Source organism: Lissotriton vulgaris, unplaced genomic scaffold, assembly GCF_964263255.1.
Source record: "Lissotriton vulgaris unplaced genomic scaffold, aLisVul1.2 SCAFFOLD_1542, whole genome shotgun sequence".
Taxonomy (NCBI): Eukaryota; Metazoa; Chordata; class Amphibia; order Caudata; family Salamandridae; genus Lissotriton; species Lissotriton vulgaris.
Window position 1 is genome coordinate 151,691 of NW_028241799.1, and position 17,347 is coordinate 169,037.

The window sequence follows — 17,347 nt, forward strand, 5'->3', positions numbered from 1 at the left end:
ATGAAGACCTTGTAAAATCAGAACTACAAGCCTCAGAATTCTAAGGAAAAAAACGGGCTGGACTGACTGATCACACTGGCGCATAGGAAACGAGCAGCTGCATATCTTAGCACTGCTACTGTGGTATCCTGCTGCTCAGCCAGAATGACTGCCTGTTGGAATGTCAGTATTTGTAATGTGTGCGTGCGTGAATCGGTTGGATGAAGGGCTGGGCAACATGGAAGCTGCTCCTGGTGGGGCTCCTACTTAGACTATGACTTTACCTATCTGTATTTACTTACCACCTCAATAAATCCACGTGGTAAACTACCTTGCTTGGAGCGTCCTTTTTCAATACCACAGCTACATTGTTTTTGTTTTATGCTGTTAATATATAGCACAAACTCGACCCTAGGGTATTGGAATGCTTTACATGATCATTAGTTACATTACATAAGAGTACATTATTTTTTGGTAGGCACTGGGAGATTAAGGGGCACATTTACAAGCTACTTGCGCCACTTTTACGTCACTTTTCCCATGTTAAAAGAGACGCAAGAGTGGCGCAAGGGGCTTGTAAATCTGCCCTTAAGTGCTTTGCCCAAAATCACAGGGGGTCAGATTTACAAGCCTCTTGCGCCACTTTTGTGTCACTTTTAACGTGGGAAAAGTGACTCAAAAGTGGCGCAAGGGGCTTGTAAATTTGCCCCAGGATGTTGAGCCAACGCGGAGACTCGAACTTAGTTACCCAGCTCGAAAGTCGATAGCTCTGGACGTTACGCCAAACCCATACTTTTAATGGAAAAGTCCTGCCACTACCCGAGAGCACCCAGGTACTCCGAAGAGTGATTGTCTGCGATTCGGTATTTCCATGTTAAACACTGTCTATATTTCAGCTTTGGTGCCTGCTAATTTTGTCATGCCATTGTCACTTTTGATTCATGTAACTTATGTACATTTGTAATTTGTTCACTTGTAATTTTTCTCCTCATGTATCATTGCTGTTCCTATTGGGAAGCGCTCTGACACCTTCGGGTAAAGTCCGCGCTATATAAAATCGCATAAATAAATAAATAAATACAATAAATAAATAAAGTATTTATTATATTGTAGGAAGGCCGAGGCCGTTGTACTCTGCGCTGCCCATGTTCTGGTTGTCATCGGAGTTTTGCCTGATTTCAACATGGCAGTAGTGCTCTAGGCTCACATATCACAGATACAACCTGACTAGCTCGCGACGGACCTAAGGCGCGCGCGTGATAGCGGCAATGGCACCGCGCGGCTCAGGGAAGGTGCGCGCGCAGGCGACGGCACGCCCCCTCGGAGTCTGTGTTGTGTGTTGAGGAGAAAAGACGTCACAAGATGGCGGCGGCCATGCAGCAGGCCCGGTGCTCTGCGTAACGGGACTGAGGGGTGTGTGTGCGGGACAGCTGAGCCTGCGTGACATTCGGGAGAGTGCTGACTCAGTGGCAGAGCATTTGTGACCGCTCAGGAAGGTTTGTTGACCAGAGAGTCGCTCTGTGAGGAGAGCCACCTGCCCCGCCCCCTCAGTGAGGCCCTGTGCGGTGAGAGGCCCCCAGGGGCCCTGGAGGCCATGGAGCTGCCCGGGCCGGGCGGCAGTAATGTGCCAGCTTTCCTGGCGAAGCTGTGGACCCTGGTGGAAGATCCGGAGACCGATCCACTCATCTGCTGGAGTCCGGTGAGTGTCCTGGGGTGGAGGTAGACATCTAATGCTCTAGATACACCATCAATGGAAGAAGCGTAATGGGCAACAGGTGGGATAACATAACTCTCCCTTCATTTTCCTGGCATTCAGTCTAACCCCACAGCACCCTAGTTTAAATGAGGTCTCAGCAGATCGATTCTGTCCAACCCCCGATTCCATGTGCGCTGTAGGGACCAGCAAATGGTACTGATTGGTTAGGAGACAGGGCAACACATTGCCTCCAGTTCTTTCTCTCCAGCCTGAAAACAGATACTACTTCCGCTCTCCACCCCCAAACACTTCCCTTCCGTCGGTATTCTCTTTCACCGGCAGGGAACAGATAATGTCTCCCCCTTTATCGCCCAAAATTCAGTTAACAAGGTGGATACCAGCCACATAGAGAGGAGTAAAGTCTACCCGGTAACTGGTCTGAGAGATCCCATTCATTTAATCAATTCAATTCATGAAGCTGTATTCGGTACATGTAAAATGACCATAAAAGCACAAAGAAGAAGAAAATACATAATATAAATATTACAGGGTTCAGAATTCAAATCAGTAAAAGATTCAATAAAAAAATACACACAAATTCTTAAAATAGCATACTTGTACGTGCATTAATAGACTGATTTTAAAAAAGTGGCAAAAAAAAACCAGACATCGACAAATTCCAAATTGAATATTAAACTCATGGCCTGATTAACTGTACGTACACCATATTTGACAAATAAAGGTTTCAAATAGGCTGTTCGGAAGTTCATGTATAGTCTACAAAATAGTAAAAAGTGCAAGGTGCTTTGTTTAGAAACGCCGTCAAACAGACACGGCCCCGTCGGGTGTTTCTTAAGGTTCGGTTGGGCCACTAAATGATGTGCTACCCCAAACCTTAGTCTGGTCAGCACAAACTTATGAGATGGCCTAGTCACCAAGATTAGATAAGCTGGGAAACCTTCCTTTATAATATATTTACTGTAAAACGTGACAGTGGACAGAGATCCAAAGACCGAAGCCCGCTTCCTCGCTCTGCTAGTCAAAAATTTGGCTTTTTGCTCTGCTTTGGAGATTTGGTCAACCAAGACATTTATATTAAAAATTTCCCCCAAAAATCAGCAACATATTTAATCCAAGGGATATTTCGGTGTTTATCCAATAATAAACAATCCTCTATTATAGATCTATTAAAGGACTTTTCATCCTGGAGCCAGATAGAGCGCCAAGCCATACTCAGGGATAATAGATCATTATAAAAATTAATATCCAGTTTCTGATGGATCAACTCAGAAGAGGCGGAGGGGGGTAAACACAGAAACTTTTTTAAAAAGATGTTCTCCTCCTTCTGTAAGTTAAGATCACATCTGTGACCCCAAAGACCTGCCCCATACAGTGCTATGGTCACACATCTCGCCTGGTATATTTGTAACATATCTCTGGTCCTTCCGTCCCCAATTTTACCGCAAATTTAAAAACACCATAAGAGTTTTTGGCCATTTTGTTGCTAATATTATGAAATTCATTAGTTCATTTTCTGTCTTTTGAGAAGGTTATACCAAGATAACAAAATGTATCTACTTGTTGCACCTTTTCCAGTCAATAAAAAAGGTGATAGTGAGTTTGCTTCTAGCCCCACAGGTCATAGTGTAAGTTTTCCCCTTGTTTATGGTAAGTTTTCTATCCTTAATAAAGGTGGAAAATCCATCAATCAGGCGCTGTAATCCACGCGGGGTTCTTGAGAGCAATTCCGCGTCGTCGGCGTACAATAACACTGGCACAGAAACACCTTGGATCTTAGGGGCATCCGCATTTACATTTTTTAAAATAACGTCAATTTCATTAATAAACAATATAAAAAGGAGGGGGGCTAGTACGCAGCCCTGTCTGATCCCACGATTAACACCAAACTTGGGGGTACATTCCCCATTAGTACCGTAGCGCACACTAGTTTGTAACTTTTGATACAGCCTGGCAAGAAAAAAGATTATGCCCTCCGGGGCTCCAAGCTCTAGCAGTGTTGGCCATAGTAGGGAATGGTCAACCATATCGAAAGCGCTACTTAGGTCTGCAAAGCAGAGGTATAATATGCCATATTTAGCTTCTGTGTATTTACCGATCAATAAATCAAGGTTTATACACTGATCCACTGTACCCCGGCCCTTCCTGAATCCATACTGGCTATCGGCCAAAATGGCCTCCCGCTCAACCCACTCTTCTAATCTAACCAGCATGATTCTACTCATGATCTTAACTGAGTCCTATCGTCCAGTTGTTGAACGTTGCAGGACCGCACGAAAAGGGGCCCTGACCTCGCCTAGCAGCGCTCCATGGTTCAACACTACAGCTGTGGATTTATCTAAATGCAATCTAGTGTATCCTGCTACCGGATTATAAACTGCGCAGTCCATAATATTACAGCCAGTCATTTCCTTCAGTCCTAGACTACTTCTAATCTCCTCCTCCCAAAGTGTTGATAGTACCCTATCGTCCTCTGTTGGTGGCCTATGGCTGCAGCCAGGGCTTTGCTTCTGGCACAATATTGGGGTGCGGTTGGTTCCAGCTTCTCTCTCGGAGCTCCAGAGTCAATTTAATGAATATCTTGCCTATAGTTTCAGGCCACCTTCAGATTTGCCGTGCTTCATTATAGAGTGCCCATGTTCTGGGGTCTATGGTGAAGAACATAAAAGGAGGATGGAATGCTTGTATTGATTTCAGCCACTTGTGCTCAGGGTTTCTTTACAGACCATCGGATCTTTATTGTGTCAATACAGACAGGCACTATCTATATCAGTACAAAAAACAAATTATCATGCATTGTGTTTTATTATATTTGTGTTTTAATACTTGTTTATTGGGTTGTACACTAGGACTTGAGTGCCTCAATAACCTGCAACGCACCCACTACTGACTACTGCTTTGCTTTCAACATTGTGTTTACTCACCCTCTGGGGTGCTATAATCCGTTTAGACATTGTACTGCTTCCATATTATTGTTTCTTGATTGTTATTACTCTGTATACTCTTGTATGATTGATACCCTATTTTTGCAACTCACTGTCTACGGAATCTCATATTGATTTAAGAGTCTTGTTTATCCTACCTACTGTTTCTGTAAAGCGCTCTGATATCTGCAAAGATCTTGTTCGCGCTATATAAAACTTTAAAAATAAATAAATAATAAATAATAGTATTTTCATGTACAAAAGAAATATATTGACTTGTTTGCACTGCATGTTATAGTAGTATCATTGTTTGAGTGTTTCAGGGACTTTAAGTGAGATCTTTTTTTTAGTTTATCTATGTGTTCTATATGAATTAAGAATTCCACTATTGATAGGGGGTTCTTGTTGATTGAGTGAATCAAGGGATCATTTTTTTTTTTTTTTTTTAAGACGTTTATTAAAGTTTCAGTAATACACAGCGTCTTGCACACAACCCGGAGGCTGGCCGCTATTTATCATACGTAAAGTATCAAAACATCAAAGCAGTGGTAACGGCCATCCTTGCCAAGTCGTAAATCGTGTAAAGAACATCTGAATACCTTCGGATAGTAGTGTTCACTGACCTAATCCGTCTCATTTTATAACATTTTTTTTAAACAACCATAACTTGTCTCTATGAGAATCAGGATTGTACCAGTCATTATCAACATCCTACAGGGTTACATTATACAAGCATTTTCTATCGGGTCCTAAGCACATCATCATATTGTGGAGACAGTCCCCTTCACAAGACACATTACTAGCCTTGCCTGGCACTCCCTGCGCCTCCCCCCGCCTATTACGGCACATCTCGTAATTGCAACCATGACCCCCCTCCAGATGTACTCCAAGTTACACAGTATATATCGTAGCGACTTAGATCGTTCCTCATCACACTCATTCCAAAGACGTCCCCGCCATGCCCCAAAAAAACACACAGAAGGCTATCATATGGCAAAGACACTGTAGCACACCCTCTATGGGTCATCATCAGGTTCTAGCATTTCCTCCGGGGGCTCACATAGGTTCCCACGATATTCATTCCAATTATTCCATATTCTCGACCATTTCTTAGGGCACCCTCTATGCACATATACTGCCCTTTCCGCTATCATTGCTGAGTCCATATCATTACACCAGCGAGTACATGAGGGTTTCACACCAGATCCCCATCTCCTAGCGATGTTACGCTTTGCTATGGCCATACCTAGTGCCGCCCAGAGTTGCAATCCCCTGTTCATATCGGTAGGAGACCAAATGTTTAGTAGACAGCACTTAGGGTCATTCTGCAGCACAACCCCCGTCGCCTCCGATATCTCAAACAACACTTCCTCCCAATAAGATTGTATTTTGCTGCAATCCCATAAAATATGATAAAAAGTCCCTGGGGATCCACAACCTCTGAGGCAGGTAAGTTCCGGGGTACGCCCCAGTTTATGTAGTAGAGTACGGGAATAGTACACCCTATGCAGTATTTTTAATTGTACCAGTTTCAGTCGTGAAGGTATGGTGGTCTCTCTGGGCGAGGCCAGTGCATGTAACCAGTCCTCATCAGCTATGTCTCCCAGATCCACCTCCCATCTGCTACGGAGGACTACCGTGGGGTCAGGGAGATTATTGACAAGCTTCCGATATGTAAGGGAGATCGCCTTCTTATCTAAGTGGTCAGTGAGGAGTCTATCCTCCAGGGGGGAGGATGCGGCAAGGATTGAGTCAGATGGAATGGCTCCCTGCAAGGCGTGTTTGATTTGTGCATATCTATAGTGTTCATTTTCCCCCATTCCATACTTCTCTCGCAGGGCTGGGAATGAAATAACCCCCCCCCTTATCCATAGGTCTCCGATTGTCGATATGCCAATTAGATCCCATTGCCTGAAACCTTTTGAGTTCGACAGTGTGCCAAGTTTGGGGGTATCCCAGAGTGGTGTGGCCAGCGTAAGGACTCCCTCCCATCCTAGAGCTCTCTGTGCAGCATGCCAAATCTTGATCGTGTGTGCCGTAGGGCCCGTGAGTGTGTGCCGGCGTTTGTCTGAGTAGAGTGCCTTCATAAGTTTGTCTGGGGGGAGAACGGTCCTGTCAAGGGCGTAGGCCGGATCTCGTTGCGGGGCATGCAGCCATTGGTTCACCACGATAAGTTGAGCTGCCCAGTAGTATAGCTTGACGTTCGGCAAGGCGATGCCCCCGTCATACCAACTACGTGACAATTTAGCCTGAGCTATACGGGCCGGTTTACCGTCCCATAAGAGTGCGGCGATCTCAGCATCGATCGATTTTAAATATGTGAGAGGGACCGGAAATGGGGTGTTTTGTAATGCATAGAGGAGTCTCGGGAGTGAGAGCATTTTAAAGAGGGCTGCCCTGCCCAGTAGAGTCAAAGGAAGGGAGCGCCAGTGCTTCACATCCGACTTTAGCCTCTGTAGAGGTTTCAGTAGGTTTTCTTCCATAAAGACTGGCTCCTCTGGGGTGATGTATATCCCGAGATATTTAAACCCTCTGGATACCGTTTGCAAGGTGCAGCCATGTGGCAGCATGGGCGTCGAACCACGTAATACATACAGGAGCGACTTGGCCCAGTTAATGGTATATCCCGAGACGTCACCATAGGTCTTAAGTACGGCCATTAACGTCGCTAGGGACGAGGTTGGAGACGTCAAATATATCAGTACGTCATCCGCATAGAGGGAGATGCGGTCTTCCCAGCCCTCTCCCCACGAGATGCCTCGGATCTGTGGATCCATACGGATTCTCACTGCTAGCGGCTCAAGTATGAGGGCGAATAGTAGTGGGGACAGGGGGCAGCCCTGGCGGGTGCCGCGACCCAATGTGATCACGCGTGACGTGTGCCCATTCGCTATGATCTGTGCCAAGGGTGCTGTATAAAGGAGTCTAACCCAGCCACAGAAGTTAGGGCCAAAGCCCATCTTCTTGAGCACCGCAAAAAGGAACGGCCACTCCACAAGATCGAACGCCATGGTAGCGTCTAGTGAGAGAATTGCGGCATCTTCCCGGAGTAAGGGAATGCGGTGTAGTATTCCGTTTAGTCTTCGCAGATTAAGGGAGGTATTACGCCCAGGCATAAAGCCTGATTGGTCTGGGTGTACCAGAGTTGTGAGGTGAGGTTGTAGACGCAGGGCCAGGAGTTTCGCTAGCACTTTTGCATCTGCGTTCATCAGTGAGATCGGCCGGTATGAGGAAGTCAGGTCAGGTGGCTTACCAGGCTTGTGTATAGTGACGATGGTGGCCAACCTCTGATCTGGCGAGAGGGAGCCCCGCTCCAAGCAGTCAGTGTACATGGGAAGCATATGTTGGGTAAGGGTCGATGATAGTGTCTTATAGAGTTCGATCGGTAGACCGTTGGGTCCCATCGCCTTTCCAGTGTTTAGGGCTGTTAGGGCCACCCCCAACTCCTCCCCCGTCAGATCATCCTCTAGGGATTGCGCATCTTCCTGTGAGAGTGTGGTGAGAGGAATGTCATGTAGGAATTGCGTGCAGTCGTCTTCCGACACTTCCGTACGTGCTGTATACACTGATTCATAGTATGAAGCCAGTTCCTCCACTATGACAGGGGGAGAGGTCGTGCAAGTACCGTCTGAGAGTGTCAATGCGGCTATCCACCTACTCGCCCTTTCCTTTCTTTCAATCCATGCGAGCATTTTCCCAGTCTTATCTCCTAATTCATAGACCCTGTGTAACGTGTCAGTTAACCTTGTCTTTGTCATGTCTTCAGCGTACGATCTGAATTCCTGGGAAGCTAACGTCAGCGTGTGCGCTGTGTCCTCCGTGGGGTCAGAGGCGTGTGCCAACTCTGCGGTCTGGACCGCCGTCTCGAGCGATTCTATGGTTGCCTTCTGTGCCCTTTTATGCCTTGTGATAGTGGAGATGGCTTGTCCCCGGACCACTGTTTTGTATGCCTCCCATAGTACCGACGGTGATTCAACCGAGCCCACATTGTCCTCGAAGTAATTCGTGGTAGCTGTTTTGAGTGCTTTAGCAATGGTATGATTTTTAAGATACCCAGGATAGATCGGATAAATTCGTTGTCGTCTGGTGGGGTGCACTGTGTAGGTGAGTAGCACTGGGGAATGGTCAGAGATCCCCCGCGGTAGATGTTCTATGGATGCAATCTTTTCTGGGGGAACGGCTAGTGTCAGTAAGTAGTCCAGCCGGGAAAGACTACCATGTACCCCTGAAAGAAATGTGTAATGTTGATCCTGGGGATGTTTGAGCCTCCATACATCCACCAGTCCCAAGGCATCCAAGAATTCCCGGAACAGGTTGTCTGCTCTGGTAGCCTCACGAGGAGGCTGTCGGTCCACAGCAGCGTCCGGCACTGCATTGAAGTCGCCACCAATAATTAGTTCCCCCTCTGGGAGTCCAAGCAGTAAATTACCCAGGTCTTGGAAGGCTCCTTGATGTAACGCAGGGGGGATGTATACCGTCAGTATATTATATGGCCGTCCCTCCCATTGGCAACTGATCGCTGCAAAGCGTCCCTGGTCGTCAGCTCATGTGTGCTTGATAAGTAGGGGTGCATTTTTGGAAACCAGAATACCAACCCCACGTGAACCCGAGGAGAATTCTGCGTGTGTGACCATTTTAAATCCCCAGCGGTTAAGGGCCTGACAGGTTGTTCCCACCAGATGTGTCTCCTGGAGCAATACTATTGTTGGGGCCTTTCTCTTTAGGAATTGGAGGACCAAGCCCCGTTTAATTTTGTGGCCCAGCCCATTGACATTCCAAGAGACGATAGTAAGCGGGGCAGTTACCAGTGGTTGTGAGTGTGGGCGAGGCGTTAAAAGGTCTTGGTTAGCCATGACCGCAGGTGCTCTTGTGTGTCAGGAACTTCGGATATAGTATTCGGACCGGGGTCCCTCAACATTGAGTATGGGAAGCCTTGACTGCAGTGATGAAGAGTGCCTAGCCCTGTGTAGAAACAACATAGAGAGTGTCCTGCGCCAGTGTGCAGAGCCAGCCCATACAGGAATCTGCAACTATTGAGACTTCGGGACCCAACTGACGAGCAAATACTGTTTACTAAGTGCCGGGGCGGCAGTGTCCCTGAATAAGAAACTCGGTCAGGGGTCCAATACCAACTATCGTACCGCGTAGTGCCCAGAGCGGTTACAAATCCCTCTCTCTGTCGAGCTAGGTGGCCTATAGAGAACACCAGGCGCACCAGGTAGGTCCGCCCCTGCTGGCGTGGAGGTCCCAGCAGTGTGCACTGGTTCCAGAGTAAGTGTCTTGTGGTCGTGTGTACATATAACCCTAGGAAAAACATGAGACTTATAAGAGAACAATAAAACTTGGCAAACAACCCCCCCCGCACATCCCTCCTCCCTGCCTCCCTGCTATACGGACATAAAACCGCCCGCTCCCCCAACTTAGCAGAGTGCCTGCTCCCATTTCCCCCCAATGTACTTGCTTGCGGGGTAAGTGTTCCGTGGTACTAGTGACCCCATCAGTCACATTCTGCTCTTCTTGTTCATAGTTCAACGGCAGCCTTGTCACCTCATGTGGTCATCTGTGGAGAAGACTGTGCTAATAAGGAACTTATATATCAGGACATAGTTCGTCGGCTTCCGGTCCCTCCTCCAGCTCCTTGTCATGATTTTCTCCGGCCGTCGCTGGTGGAGGTCCTGCACTCTCGACGCGTTGATTACGCTGGCCTCTGCCCGTGTGTCCATTCCCTTCCACCCGACGCCAACCATCCAGCCAGTCCCACGCCGCCTCCGGGGTGTCAAAAAACCAAGCTTTATGATTATCCACGACCCTAAGTTTCGCCGGGAACAGCATCGAGTAGGGCAATTCCTTCGCCCGTAAGGCCTTTTTCACCTCAAGGAAGGTTTTGCGGCGCCGGGCCACCTCGGCCGTATAGTCAGGAAAGAAGGCCAACGTAGAGTTTTGTATTTTGATGGGCGGGGCATTTCGGGCCGCTTGGAGTATGACATCCCTATCTCGGAAATTAAATAGCCTGGCCAAGACAGGTCTTGGTGCTGCTCCCGGATTCGGTGTTCCACCTGGGACCCTGTGCGCTCTCTCCACTGAGAAGAAGTTCGACAGACCTTTTGGTTTCAGTTCGGTCTTGATAAGGTCTTCTATATAGAGGTCCATTGCCCGTTTGCCCTCCGACTCTGGAATTCCTAGGATTCGGACATTGTTACGCCTAGCCCGCCCCTCCTGATCGTCCAGCTTGTCCTGCAATTTCTTTGTGACCGCTTCCATCCGTTCCATGGCCTGCTGCAGTTCGGAGGTGTCCTCAACCAGGGATTTCGCGACCACTTCAACCTGTGTCACCCTCTCGGTCATTTTGTGAAGGATCATTTGTTTTTGTACTGATAGTACTCTGGTCATTGGGAGCTGAGGTAAAGGACTGAGTTATTGCAAAGAATTCTATGCATTCCTAAATTGCTCACAAGATGCACTCTGAACTTAAGCAAAGGGTAGGGGTTTCCTTATCCGGAGTTTACTGTGTGCACTAGTAAGGTTGCAATGTTGTTTTTTTTGGAGAAAAATATTGGCTATTTCTGCCCTCTGAGACTCTGGAAGAAACTTATGCTGGTTCCTGAGTATAATTTTGTGTAAAATTCTCAGTATTTATTTTCAGCCTGCCTATACACTCCTATTTCATTAAAGAATTTTTTGAAATAGGTTCCACAACTCTAAACAACTTTTGGTATGATGTCTTGATGTAGAGGTCAAAACTTTATATCGCAAAGTTGAAAGAAATGCAGGCTTTTTCCAATTTTCACATTGTTTTACTGGCCTTAAAAATAAAAATGCAGGCCATGCCGGTAAAAATACTGGAAAGCCTACTGATTGGTGATTAATGGTTAGACAGATTGTGTGTCTGAAATACTGACAGGGCTAGGCTTTAGTCAATCAAATATCAGAGAATGCCTTACTTATTGTTTCCCGGCACATGATTGAATCATTCTCAGCCGTAGTCCCTTTTCATACTGACATGGATTTTATAAAATGCTTCCTATTTCATGGTGCATCTCTTATTTGGGCATTGTTTTTACAAAACCCTATGTTTTCTCATTATTGTTACTGCCCCAAGTCTTTTAAGTACACCATGCCTTTTATTGTAAGTAATCACTGAAAAGGAACTACAAGTCCCATGCAAAATGTTGCTTAAATCCATCTTAATGTTTTAATCTTTATTTCTGGCCCAGTATGTATTAAAATGTGCCCTTCATTAGTTTTCCCTAAAATTTCTTAGGGAAACCTGTCTTCTTTAGACCTGTAAACCGTAAATTGTTTTCATCAATGCTACATGCCCACACAGTATTAAAAAGATGCATTTTATGGCGTCCCTGTCTTTGCAGTAGGTGATAAATTGGTCAGTATGATGGATGGCTTTCCATCCTCTGGGAAGATGAGTGTGGAAGGTAAGATTTCAGAGATGGCATGAACAGTGATTGTTCTCCCAACACAGGTTATGGGTGGAACCACTGTGGATAAGGCTGAGGTTGTGGTCAATGCTTATTCCAAGAGATTTAACTGAGTTAGAAGTGGACAAAGAGCAGTTGAGAGCTTTAAGGTCAGAGATCCAGATTTGGATGGGAAGCCAGTTGTTTTTCGGAGCGAAGAGAATGACTTACATTTTTTTAGGGTTGAGTTTAAGGTGATTGTGCTGAAACCAGTGTTGAATCTTAGTCTGGGCATCATTGAGGTGCAGATTGTCAGCTTGGAATTTGATCCTGTAGTAAAGCTGGGTATCGTCAGCATAGAGGTGGTAGTTGATTCCTGCTTGCTTGAGAATGAGGGTGACGGGTTCCATGAAGAGGTTACATAGAGAGGGAGAGTGAATAGAACCTTGGGGAACACCCAGGGGGACAGGAATAGGTTTAGAGAGGCAACTGCTGATTTTAATTTCTTGGGTTCTGTGCTGAAAGAAGGAGGTGAACCATTTCAGGACTAGACCATTGAAGCCAAAGCGATCTTTGAGGGTGTTGAGGAAGGTGGAGTGGTTAACAGTATAAAAAGCCGCAGAGAGGTCAAGAAGAATGAGAAGGGAGTCCTCCTCCTTGTCAAGGGAGTGATGGATGTCATCAACAATTTTGTGCATCGAGGTTTCAGTACAGCAGCCCTTTCTAAAGCCTGATTGTAATGTGTCCAAAAGGCAAAAAGAGTCAATGTGCTTGTTCAGTTGGAGCAGGGCACATTTTTCGAGGGCCTTGGATAGAAGAGGAAGATTAGAGATAGGACGCAGATTGTTAAGGTCGGTGGGGTCGGCTGTAGAATATTTGAGGTTAGGAATGATTTAGCCATGTTGGAGGGAAACAGGGAACACACCCCGTGGCCAAGGAGGAGTTGATGATGGTGGTCCAATAAGGAGCAATGATATGCTTTAAATCTTGAACAAGGTTAGCGAGGAGAGGGTCAAAGGTATGAGAGGAGGGTTAAAGCTTGGTGATGATGTTGAGGACATCAAGCTCTGTAACAGCGGTGAAGCTAAGCCAAGATGCATTATTTTTTTAGCTGTGGGTTGGTGAGGAAATGTTCAGGATGGGCGACAGAGTCAGGCGTGGGCAAAGGTGTAAAAGGAGACTTGGATGGGAGGTCAAAGAGGGATGATGAGCAGTGTGGTGGGATGGATGAGGCAAAGGATTGTTCAATCTTGGCGATTTTTTTTTTCAGAAAAGAAGGTAGCAATTTCTTCACATCTTTCGATAGAAGCCAACAATTTGGTGGGGTTGGGGGGCTAAAGCTGTTTGATTTTTGATAATGCTGAAAAGTTCCCTGGGTCCACTTTTAGCCCGGTCAAGTTGAGCGCGGAAGAAAGCGGCCTTTTCATTGAGGATGTGCTTTTTGTAGTTAGCCCTTGCGGTTCTGAGGACAGCTAGATTCGGGGGGGGAGAAGGGTGTTGTCTCCATGTGCGTTCGATCAGCATAAGTGAGCGTCTCTCATTGTTGAGATCAGCATTAGACCAGGATTTGGCGGGGCTATTTTTATGCAATTTTAATTTGGCTGGGGCAATATGGTTAATGGGCTGATATCCAGGCCCCTAACATAACCATGCAGGAAGTAAAGGCTGCAATAGAGAAATAGCCCCAGGTAAAGCCCCTGGTTTAGACAAAATCCTGGGTGACCTCTTTAGGAGCAAACCAGAAATTTGGGCCCCCTATCTGTGGGTTATTTTTCATGCAATTTTGTTGGGCATGAAAATTCCTATTAGTTGGAAAGGGGCAGAAATAATTCCCTTTTTTAAAAAGGGCTCCCCTCTATTGCCAAGTAACATCCCACAAAAGATCTTTGCACGAGTCCTATTACTGAGACTCCAATCCTGGATGGACGATGAGGGTTCTTTCTCCGCTCCAGGCAGGGTTTAGGGAAAAATTGTCTACTCTAGATCAGGTCTTAAGACTCCAGCTATTCCACTGGAAGACGGTTTGCCTTGAGAGGGGAAGCTTGTACCTGATATTTGTTGATCTGAGGTCAGCTTTCGACATGGTGCCCGGGTCAAAACTATGGCCTGTCTTACTGCAGCAGGGGACCCCGGCATATCTCGTACATCTTATACAACGCCTGCATGAAAACAACTTTGCGCAGATAAGATTTGGTAAGGATGGCAATTTATCGGCCTGATACTGATTGAACGAGGTGTGCGCCAAGGTTGCGTACTTGCTCCGACATTAATCAGCCTTTATATAAATGATCTGATCAAAGTGTTGACAGAGGAAAAAGACCTAGATGCCCCCAAACTAGCTTCACAAAAAATCTCGGCGATGATGTTTGCCGACAATACGCTCTTGGTATCTAAATCCCCCATGGGGCTTCAAAGAGTCTTGGACAAATTTCAAATGTTCTGTGAGGATAGAGGGCTTGAGATCAACCTCCAGAAAACAAAATTCATGGTTTTCAACAAACCCAAGAGCACTCGTCCAAACCCTTTACTAAATAATGTACCTTTAGAAAGAGTAACATAATTCACGTATCTAGGCATCACAATCACTGAGACAATGGATTGGGGGGCACACAGGGAAATCAACACTAAAACTAGCTCAGTCTACAGGGGGAATTTTGAAGGTTTACAATAATTCTAATAAAAGCGCTGTCGGCCCGGCACTGGAAATCTATAAGGTCCAGGCCTGTGGGGGTGCATTGTATGGAGCAGAATTGTGGGGACACTGTAGGCCCAAGTCCTTACTGCAGATAGAGAATCAATACATCAGGAACCTCTTTAATATACCGCGCAGCACCCCTCTAGTCCCTCTCCGTTTGGATCTGGGTTTAATGGAGCTGGAGGCAGTGTTATGCCTTAGACCCCTCTTATATTGGCGTCGTTTATGGTCGACCCCGGAACTTTATCACCTACAGAGAGGAACTGTCTGAAGTTCTAGAAATTAGGGGCGCTGCTAGGCTTCCTTGGTTCTCACACATTAAACATCTATTGGTTGGTATGGGTTTGGGGGAATGCTGGTCTGACCCGCAGTTAGCTTGTTCCCAAATTTCTAAAAAAACAACAAAAAATTACTTACAAGAACTATAGAATGGGCTTGTTACATTCTAATTCTAACTTATGTAAAACAACCCTAACCTTCCTGGAAATTAAGGACAGCCCCGTCTTTGAAAGAGTTCTTGACTTAATTAAACCTCCAGCAGTTAGAAAACTCTATCTGCAGTTTAGATTTGGAGTTCTACCCCTGCGTTGTTTGACCTCCAAATGGAAACCGCAAAACAAGTCCAGATGCCCCGCTTGGGACCATCCTGGGGAATCCGAGCTCCATGTCTTTTTTGTATGCACGGGGTATAGCAAAATGAGAAGGAGATGGTTAGCCCAGATATGTAGAAACCTAAGCATAGGGACCTGTGTTGAAACATTCAGGATACTGAAATGTGACCCTAGCACCCCTATTGTCTATTCTGTGGTGGGGTTTCTGTTCACAATGTGGTGCACAAGAAGGATCTTTCTCGAATCTCTTAATGCCTTGGCAGCTAAGAATTAGCTGTTGTTCCTTCATTTTTACTATCTGGTTCTGGGTGGGTGGAAAAGTCCAATAAGGGGGGCAACTAAAAGTTAATAATTTTTCCACCAGGCACTTTGAAATCAAACCTCATGCTGCTATGTAAAGATTTTGGGAGGAAGATATATCTTTTTTTTTTTTTTTTTTTTACTAACACGTTTTATCCATTTTTAAATTGCATATTACCTCATGGTTTCTTCTCTTTTAATGTTTTTTAAAAAAGTTTGCTGAAAATTTAAGAATAATATGCTGTAAAATCTTGCACTTTCTGGGCCATGTTGGCCGTAATAAAGGTATACTTGACTTGAATATAATTAAGGACCTAGATGATGGATTTGTTGTAGTGTTCGGTAACTTCATTGGCATTTTGTGAGGGAGGCATAAGTTGAAGTTTTGCTTTAATACTGGTCACCAGTTCCCCTGGAGGAATAAGATGAAGATTTCTGGTTAATTTCCTATGTTTGTTGTTTTTAGGGGACGGGGGGTATGGTGCAGTTAATCGTGAAGAGGATAAGGTGACGGTCCGACCAGTCAATGGGGAGAATGCGGGAAAGGGAATCCAGATCTTTGCTAGTGATGATAGCATCAAGAGTAGCCCCTTTGGAATGTGTTGGCGAATGGCAGAGTTGATTCAAGTCAGTAACGTCAAGTAAGTTATTGAGAATGTTAACTGAGGGGTCATCCTTATTGTTCCATTGAATATTAAAGTCACAGAGGAAGAGTTTTTTGGAGTTGGAAATCGAGGCTCGGGAAGCATGTCAGACAGTTCCTCCACAAAGGGCTAAGGGTCCCCAGGGGGATAGTAGATATTATGTAGTCGAATAGGAGGTGAGCCTTGAACTTTAAGTTCGGTTTCGATGTATTCGAAGGTGGCTTGATCAGAATTCTGAACAAGGGAAAGTTGGAGTTCATCTTTAAAGATTATGGCTAGGCCCCTTCAAATTTTGTCAGGCCTATCTTTTCTGAGGATGGAGGAACCCAGGGGAGAGAGCAGGTCAAGAATAGATGGAGTGAGCCTTGAGCCAGTAGTCATGGAAAGTTGCAGGGGAGGTCTGGGTGAGCCAGGGGAGGTGAGTATACGGCTTCTCCCCAAGATAGTGGAGTGCAGTGTAGGAGGATCAGTAGTCCTGGATATAGGGGGGTAGGGAACAATTAAGTACCCGGGCAGGTGCGCGGGTTCCTTGCCGCTTTATGCGCCGGCCATACCCCTGCATGAGCATATATCAGTCTCGAGTGAGATAGGGGCTCTCCACCTACTACAGGATGTTGGTATAGCTACAATGGGGATATCTTCCCGGCGGGCCGCTTTCTGGCATTGCCCACAATATTGGACCAAACAAACAATGGCACTATGGCTACCTTTATGTATGTCCGGTTGCGAGCCGCAGTGCGCGCTCTTTTTCCGACCTTCCCGATGGAGCCGCCCGTGCTGGCTGCGCTGCAGTTAATGTATATAGCTACTTCTCGAGTCAAAATGGTTTCGAGGCTATACAAAATTTCACAAGATGAGTGTGGTATAGATGTGGCTGCGAAGGCTAGGTGGGATGCGTGTCTGCTGGAGCCCCTTTTGGAGGATGAATGGGCGGAGTGCTGTGCTATGACCAGGAAATTCGCTGTTAATGGGAATTTTAGGCTCTTGCATTATAAATTCTTGCAACAATGGTATTTTTCTCCAGAGCAACTTTTTAAATCTGGTCTGCGTGACTCCTCTGCGTGTGTG

The 17,347-nt window shown here is 46.0% G+C and overlaps 1 protein-coding gene across 1 annotated transcript in view; it reads left to right on the top strand.

Moving 5' to 3' along the window:
- Positions 1-1,275: 1,275 nt before the first annotated feature.
- The window catches only part of HSF1 (heat shock transcription factor 1), a gene marked incomplete at its 3' end in the record, with an annotated part of 430,139 nt that continues 414,067 nt past the window's right edge, over positions 1,276-17,347 (top strand). Inside the window, exon 1 of the mRNA XM_086948174.1 lies at positions 1,276-1,678. Within this exon, the coding sequence (XP_086804300.1) occupies positions 1,574-1,678 (105 nt within the window). The remainder of the gene's footprint in view (positions 1,679-17,347) is intronic.